Genomic DNA, 9,245 nt, shown 5'->3' with positions numbered 1-9,245 from the left:
ACAGGGTCAAACGTTTCGGGTAGCCTTCCACAAGCTTCCCACAATAAGTTGGGTGAATTTTGGATGGAAACATTGCTCAATTGGTATCAAGGGACCTAACGTGTGCCAGGAAAACATTCCCCACACCATTACACCACCAGCCTGTACCGTTGACACCAGGCAGGATGGGGCCATATCCTGACTCTGCCATCAGCATGACGCAACAGGAACCAGTGTTGGTCACAGTGTGCCCACTGGATCCGATTCTTCTTGTTTTTAGCTGATAGGAGTGGAACCCGGTGTGGTCGTCTGCTGCAATAACCCATCCGTGACAAGGACGGACGAGTTGTATGTTCCGAGATGCTGTTCTGCACAACACTATTGTACTACGCAGTTATTTGTCTGTTTGTGGCCCGCCTGTAAACCCTAGACACTGTTGTGTGTGTGTGAAAAGCCCAGGAGGCCAGCCGTTTCTGAGATACTGTACCTGGCGCACCTGGCACCGACGATAAAACCAGGCTCAAAGTCGCTCAGGTCACTCGTTTTGCCCATTTTAACGTTCAATGGAACAGTAGCTGACCTCTCACCGTGAAAGAGCGCTGTGGCTTGATGGGCTGCAGGGCCTTTATAATAAAGAATATACCTAAATCAGAATAATCTGTAATTGGGGGTATATGTATAAAGTTTAAGTATGAATTAAATCATGTGTTAGATAAAACTGATCATACATTTACTGGAACAAATTGAATTGGAATTTTATTCCCATAATAAACAATCGTTGCGCATTTCCGCGTGTGTCTGTAAACGCCATAGACGGTAAACGCCTCCTCCAGACGTCACTTCCTGATGTCAATATACAGCTATGTTCGGCGGTGGTATTATAGCCACCGGAAAAATGTAATGGAAGAACGAGTTTAAAATCAGGCACAACAAGGAGATAGGAAGGAATCGTTCTAGCAATAACTGTGTCCCTCTCAAATAACCACGGAGCTTGAAAACCAGGCCGGTCGCATTGAAATACGACCAGGAGTGGACTGGTGGTGCGGACCTGTTTCGTGCAGTAGCCATCTTTTTTGAGAATGGACGGGGCGATACGGCGGCCGGCCAGCTGTGTCTGCATCCTGAGCCTGAGCAGCGGGCTGGTGGAGGTTGGTGGCCGGGGCTCGATGCTCCAAACGCTGCTCCTTTTCTCAGCGTTCGGGCTGCTCCTTGGGCTGCCCGTTATCACCGATGCGAAGGGATGCGACAAACCGTGCACGAATGGGCAATGCAACACGTCTACGGGAAACTGTGTGTGCAGCCCCGGCTGGGTCGGGGACCAATGCCAACACTGCGGAGGAAGGTTCAGGTGAGAATCTGCCTACGACTTCCATTACATTACACTTAAGTCGTTGGAAGAAGTCGTCTTCTGAATGGGGGAGTTTTGTTAAGAACCCCGACGATCGGTCTCAACATTTCAGTGCCAGAATAAATTGTATTTGATTTCCATAATTTTGAATTTGTATTAGCAAGGACTTTGAATTTAATATTTGAATTTTTAATGTACAAATGTAATCATTGAATTAATTAATTAAGTCAAACTGTAACTAGGCCACTCAGGAACATTCACTGTCTTCTTGGTAAGCAACTCCAGTGTAGATTTGGCCTTGTGTTTTAGGTTATTGTCCTGCTGAAAGGTGAATTCATCTACCAGTGTCTGGTGGAAAGCAGACTGAACCAGGTTTTCCTCTAGGATTTTGCCTGTGCTTAGCTCTATTCCGTTAAATTTTTTATCCTGAAAAACTCTCAATTTCTTAACGATTACAAGCATACCCATAACATGGTGCAGCCACTACTATGCTTGAAAATATGGAGAGTGATACTAAACTGTTTTATGGCGCAGTGGTCTAAGGCACTGCATCACAGTGCTAGCTGTGCCACTAGAGATCCTGGTTCGAATCCAGGCTCTGTCGCAGCTGGCCGCGACTGGGAGACCCATGGGGCGGCGCACAATTGGCCCAGTGTCGTCCAGGGTAGGGGAGGGAATGGCCGGCAGGGATGTAGCTCAGTTGTGGGTTCGATGCCTACGGGGGGCCAGTATGAAAAATAAAATAATGTATGCACTCACTAACTGTAAGTCGCTCTGGATAAGAGCGTCTGCTAAATGACTAAAATGTAAATGTTAAATGTATTGGATTTGCCTCAAACATAACACCTTGTATTCAGGACAAAAAGTTAATTGCTTTGCCACATCTTTTGCAGTGTTACTTTAGTGCCTTGTTGCAAACAGGATGCATGTTTTGGAATATTCCTTCTTTACACTCTGTGATGACTAACCTTGCTGGATCTTGAAGGCTTGTATTAGTGTAGCAGGTTGTGGATCTGTGGAGTTCACTCCTCAGACTGAAGTGTCGCCCCTTGTGTCAGTGTAGCAGATGGGGAACTCACTCCTCAGATTGAAGTGTCGCCGCTTGCACAGTTGAAGAAGCCCTTTTTTAATAGGACGATGGATTGGTATGTAACAGGAGGGCAGTCACATGTTTGAGGCAGAAGTCCTAAGTTCGAGTATCCATATGAGCTGAATCAGAGGGAAGCAGTACTCGCTAAGCAGACAGCGTAACAATGGTGCCACTGGACTCGGAACTACAGTTGTGCTGGTTCAACCACTCGGGTCACTGGGAGTGAGTTTATGGATGTGAATGGAGCAGATGGGATCAGCCTGAACCTGAAATTATGGTTTCTAAACTTGATACACAGACAATGAATGCAATATGTACCATATTGAAACTGAAAATATATAAATATTGAATTTGAATATTTAATTCAATAGAATTTAAAAAATGAATGAAATATTCACTCAATTCAGTTTCCAATCATGAAATACAAGTTACATTTATGAATTCAATGATTAAATGTGTCTATTAGAAATGCAAAAATATGACATTTTAAATGTAATATCCTAACACAAATTCAAAATTATGGAATTCAAATTAAATGTATGTTGGCACGGAAATCGCTCCATACATCAACACGCGTCGCTTGCGGTATGGTTTTGGAAGCATAAGGATCTTATCTTTTATGTATCAGCGAGGAAATAATTTTCAAAAAACAAAAGGTTAAATTGATACACGTTTATCTAGGGTTAGTGTTCCCACACTGCCTTATCTCCATGTTACAGAAGACAGACGGAAGACCGAGGCAACACCTGTGCTAATGAGCGATCTAGCATGCTCTGAACACCTGTGCTAATGAGCGATCTAGCATGCTCTGAACACCTGTGCTAATGAGCGATCTAGCATGCTCTGAACACCTGTGCTAATGAGCGATCTAGCATGCTATGAACACCTGTGCTAATGAGCGATCTAGCATGCTCTGAACACCTGTGTGTAACTGGAGAGACGTAGCTACCGTGTAGTTTAGTAGGATGGAGGCCCCATAGCTGGATCTGTAACTGCTACAGTGTAGTTTAGTAGGATGGAGGCCCCATAGCTGGATCTGTAACTGCTACAGTGTAGTTTAGTAGGATGGAGGCCCCATAGCTGGATCTGGAACGGCTACAGTGTAGTTTAGTAGGATGGAGGCCCCATAGCTGGATCTGGAACGGCTACAGTGTAGTTTAGTAGGATGGAGGCCCCATAGCTGGATCTGGAACGGCTACAGTGTAGTTTAGTAGGATGGAGGCCCCATAGCTGGATCTGGAACGGCTACAGTGTAGTTTAGTAGGATGGAGGCCCCATAGCTGGATCTGTAACTGCTACAGTGTAGTTTAGTAGGATGGAGGCCCCATAGCTGTATGGATCTGTAACTGCTACAGTGTAGTTTCATCGGATGGAGGCCCCATAGCTGTATGGATCTGGAACGGCTACAGTGTAGTTTAGTAGGATGGAGGCCCCATAGCTGGATCTGTAACTGCTACAGTGTAGTTTCATCGGATGGAGGCCCCATAGCTGTATGGATCTGGAACGGCTACAGTGTAGTTTAGTAGGATGGAGGCCCCATAGCTGGATCTGGAACGGCTACAGTGTAGTTTAGTAGGATGGAGGCCCCATAGCTGTATGGATCTGTAACTGCTACAGTGTAGTTTAGTAGGATGGAGGCCCCATAGCTGTATGGATCTGTAACTGCTACAGTGTAGTTTAGTAGGATGGAGGCCCCATAGCTGTATGGATCTGGAACGGCTACAGTGTAGTTTAGTAGGATGGAGGCCCCATAGCTGGATCTGGAACGGCTACAGTGTAGTTTAGTAGGATGGAGGCCCCATAGCTGTATGGATCTGTAACTGCTACAGTGTAGTTTCTTTTTTTATTTGAAGGATTCTTTCTCGCTGATGAAAGATGAGGGCCATATGTTTCGAAAGCCGTATTGCAAGCGATGATTATTGCCTGAGAACTGTAGGGAGAAGGCTGAATGGCTGAGTACTGTAGGGAGAAGGCTGAATGGCTGAGTACTGTAGGGAGAAGGCTGAATGGCTGAGTACTGTAGGGAGAAGGCTGAATGGCTGAGTACTGTAGGGAGAAGGCTGAATGGCTGAGTACTGTAGGGAGAAGGCTGAGTACTGTAGGGAGAAGGCTGAATGGCTGAGTACTGTAGGGAGAAGGCTGAATGGCTGAGTACTGTAGGGAGAAGGCTGAATGGCTGAGTACTGTAGGGAGAAGGCTGAGTACTGTAGGGAGAAGGCTGAATGGCTGAGTACTGTAGGGAGAAGGCTGAATGGCTGAGAACTGTAGGGAGAAGGCTGAATGGCTGAGTACTGTAGGGAGAAGGCTGAATGGCTGAGTACTGTAGGGAGAAGGCTGAATGGCTGAGTACTGTAGGGAGAAGGCTGAATGGCTGAGTACTGTAGGGAGAAGGCTGAATGGCTGAGAACTGTAGGGAGAAGGCTGAATGGCTGAGAACTGTAGGGAGAAGGCTGAATGGCTGAGTACTGTAGGGAGAAGGCTGAATGGCTGAGAACTGTAGGGAGAAGGCTGAATGGTGATGAGAGGTGTTGGGTTTGTGCCAGACATAGCGTTTTCCTTGATGGCCAAAAAGCTCAATTTTAGTCTCATCTGACCAGAGGACCTTCTTCCATATGTTTGGGGAGTCTCCCACATGCCTTTTGGCGAACACTGAACGTGTTTGCTTATTTTTTTCTTTAAGCAATGGCTATTTTCTGGCCACTCTTCTGTGAAGCCCAGCTCTGTGGAGTGTACGGCTTAAAGTGGTCCTATGGACAGATACTCCAATCTCTGCTGTGGAGCTTTGCAGCTCCTTCAGGGTTATCGGTGGTCTCTTTGTTGCCTCTCTGATTTAATGCCCTCCTTGCCTGATCTGTGAGTTTTGGTGGGCGGCTCTCTCTTGGCAGGTTTGTTGTGGTGCCATATTCTTTCCATTTTTTTATAATGGATTAAATGGTGCTCTGTGGGATATTCAAAGTTTTCTGATATTTTTTAATAACCCAACCCTGATCTGTACTTCTCCACAACTTTGTCCCTGACCTGTTTGGAAAGCTCCTTGGTCTTCATGGTGCCGCTTGCTTGGTGGTGCCCCTTGCTTAGTGGTGTTGCAGACTCTGGGGCCTTTCAGAACAGGTGTAATATACTGAGATCATGTGACAGATCATGTGATACTTAGATTGCAGACAGGTGGACTTTATTTAACTAATTATGTGACTTCTGAAGGTAATTGGTTGCACCAGATCTTATTTAGGGGCTTCATAGCAAAGGGTGTGAATACATATGCACGCACCACTTTTCCGTTATATATTTTTTAGAATTTCTTGAAAAAAGTTATATTTTTCATTTCACTTCACCAATTTGGACTATTTTGTGTATGTCCATTTACATGAAATCCAAATAAAAATCCATTTAAATTACAGGTTGTAATACAACAAAATAGGGGATGAATACTTTTGCAAGGCACTACAGCACTATGTCAATACAACACTACGTCAACACAACACTGTCAACAACACAACATCACTACATCAATACATCACTACATCAATACAACACTACGTCAATACAACACTACATCAATACAACACTATGTCAATACAACACTACGTCAATACAACACTATGTCAATACAACACTATGTCAATACAACACTACGTCAATACAACACTACGTCACTACAACACTGTCATTACATCAATACAACGCTACGTCAACACAACACTACGTCAATACAACACTACATCAACACAACACTACAACACTACATCAACACAACACTACGTCAATACAACACGTCACTACAACACTACATCACTAAAACACCACAATCAATCAAATGTATTTATTAAGCCCTTTTTACATCAGCAGATGTCACAAAGTGCTATACAGAAACCCAGCCTAAAACCCCAAACAGCAGCAATGCAGATGTACAACACTACATCAGTACAACAAAACGTCACTACGTCAACACAACACTTCGTCAACACAACGTCAACAACACTACAACACTACGTCAATACAACACTACGTCAATACAACACTACGTGGTTTTGTTTTTGACATAGTGATGTTGTGTTGACGTAGTGTTTTGTTGACGTAGTGTTGTATTGACATAGTGTTGTAGTGTTTTATTGACGTAGTGTTGTATTGACGTAGTGGTGTTGTATTTACTTGTGTTATATTGACTTAATGATGTTGTGTTGACGTTGTGGTGTTGTATTGACGTAGTGTTGTATTGACATAGTGATGTTCTGTTGTTGACGTAGTGTTGTATTGACGTAGTGGTGTATTGACATAGTGTTGTAGTGTTGTATTGACGTAGTGGTGTATTGACATAGTGTTGTAGTGTTTTATTGACGTAGTGTTGTATTGACGTAGTGGTGTATTGACATAGTGTTGTAGTGTTTTATTGACGTAGTGTTGTATTGACGTAGTGGTGTTGTATTTACTTGTGTTATATTGACTTAATGATGTTGTGTTGACGTTGTGGTGTTGTATTGACGTAGTGTTGTATTGACATAGTGATGTTCTGTTGTTGACGTAGTGTTGTATTGACGTAGTGTTGTATTGACATAGTGACGTAGTGTTATATTGACGTACTGTTTTATTGTCGTAGTGATGTTGTGTTGACGTAGTATTGTGTTGATGTAGTGTTGTAATGTTGTATTAATGTTGTGTTGACGTGTTGTTGTATTGACTTATTGATGTAGTGTTGTGTTAACGTAGTGTTGTATTGACGTGGTGATGTAGTGTTGTGGTGACGTAGTGTTGTGTTGATGTAGCCTAATATAAATGCTCAGGATATCTAAACATGCAGATGTGATGTTTGCAACTGCTAGTTTCCTCTGAGGGAGGCTCTGTGGGAAGAGAGGGAAGGATATAACTGGCCTCATGTTCTGAGCCTTCAGAGGAAACAGTGTGTGTATATGGCTGGATCCCAAATGGCACCCTTTTCTCTACGTAGTCAACTACTTTTACATTTACATTTAAGTAATTTAGCAGACGCTCTTATCCAGATCCGACTTACAAATTGGTGCATTCAACTTAGGATAGCCAGTGGGACAACCACATCTCGATCACAATAAGTTCATTTCTTTAAACAAGTCAGTGCTAGCAGGTGAAATAAGTCAGGTGTTAGTTTAGACAAAAGACAGTGGTAGTAAAGGGGGGGTAGAAGTGACCAGAGCCCTTTTAGAGCCCAATGGGCCCTGGTCAAAAGTAGTGCACTGTATACGGAATAGGGTGCCATTCTCTGGTCAAAAGTAGTGCACTGTATACGGAATAGGGTGCCATTCTCTGGTCTAAAGTAGTGCACTATATAGGGAATAGGGTGCCATTCTCTGGTCTAAAGTAGTGCACTATATAGGGAATAGGGTGCCATTCTCTGGTCTAAAGTAGTGCACTATATAGGGAATAGGGTGCCATTCTCTGGTCTAAAGTAGTGCACTATATAGGGAATAGGGTGCCATTTGGGACGCTCCCTGTCTGTGTCTCCTAGTAAGTAGTACAGTGCCTTCAGAAAGTATGTACTTTTTCCACATTTTGTTGTGTTAAAAAGTGGGAATTAAATTGGATTTAATTGTAATTTTTTGTAAGCGATTTACACAAAATACTCTTTCAAAGTGGAAGAAAAGTTATATATATTTTTTTATTAACCTCTGCGGTATAAGACATAGACAAGGTAAATAATGTACTTACATTCAGTAATCTTGCTCTGATTTGTCATCCTAAGGGTCCCAGAGATAAAATGTAGCATAGTTTTGTTTGATAAAATCCATTTTTATATTCAAATGTAGGAACTGGGTTCTACAGTTTGAACCCCTGCTGTCTCTGGCTCCACACCCACCCGGCCCGGCCATCTAGATGTGTGAAAGTTAGTGTATAAGCTAATGATCCATCATGTATGACATTCCTGGGAGTGTGTAAACCTACATTTTGTATTACCATATCATTTTTGTATGTTCTCTATAGTTATGTACTTAAATGTATCAATTGACCAACTCGGGACATTTGGGCAGACGTGGTCCTCTGTAGCTCAGCTGGTAGAGCACGGCGCTTGTAACGCCAAGGTAGTGGGTTCGATCCCCGGGACCACCCCATACACACAAAAACAATTTATGCACGCATGACTGTAAGTCGCTTTGGATAAAAGCGTCTGCTAAATGGCATATTATTATATTATTATTGATACAAAATAGTCCAGTATCAATCTGAAACTTTGCACACACACACTGCTGCCATCTGGTGGCCACAATCTAAATTGCGCCTAAACTGTAATATTATATTGCGGCTTTTCTGTTGCATTTCAAAGATGGTGAAAATAATAATAGAAAATACATGTTTTTTTGTTTGTTTTATCTTTTACCAGATCTAATATGTTATATTTTCCAATATTAATTTCACATTTACACAAACTTAAGTGTTTCCTTTCAAATGGTATCAAGAATATGCATATCCTTGCTTCAGGTCCTGAGCTACAGGCAGTTAGATTTGGGGTATGTCATTTTAGGCGAAAATGGAAGGAAAGGGTCCGATCCTTAAGCGGTTAATGGAAAATTAAACACTAATACACTGAGTTTAGAAAACATTAGGAACAACTTCCTACTATTGCATCCCACCTTTCACCCACAGAACAGCCTCAGTTCGTCAGGGCTGATTTGAAGTGGATTTAACAAGTGACATCAATAAGGGATCATAGCTTTCACCTGGTCAGTCTGTCATGTTCCCAATGTTTTGTACACTTGGTCTATATCTTGATTAGATAAGTATTCAACCCCCTGAGTCAATACATGTTAGAATCACCTTTGGTAGCGATTACAGCTGTGAGTCTTTCTGGGTAAGTCTCTAAGA

General features: G+C 42.8%; 1 protein-coding gene across 3 annotated transcripts in view; it reads left to right on the top strand.

The window, feature by feature from the left end:
* Positions 1 to 839: 839 nt before the first annotated feature.
* Positions 840 to 9,245, top strand: part of LOC121556227 (attractin-like) — a 198,781-nt gene continuing 190,375 nt past the window's right edge. For all 3 annotated transcript variants that reach the window (XM_041870125.1, XM_041870126.1, XM_041870124.1), the window contains exon 1: positions 840 to 1,327. In XM_041870125.1, coding sequence (XP_041726059.1) covers positions 1,059 to 1,327 — 269 coding nt within the window. In that variant the 5' untranslated portion in view covers positions 840 to 1,058. The remainder of the gene's footprint in view (positions 1,328 to 9,245) is intronic.

The sequence above is a fragment of the Coregonus clupeaformis genome, chromosome 25, assembly GCF_020615455.1.
Source record: "Coregonus clupeaformis isolate EN_2021a chromosome 25, ASM2061545v1, whole genome shotgun sequence".
NCBI lineage: Eukaryota > Metazoa > Chordata > Actinopteri > Salmoniformes > Salmonidae > Coregonus > Coregonus clupeaformis.
This window is presented reverse-complemented; position numbering and strand designations above follow the sequence as displayed.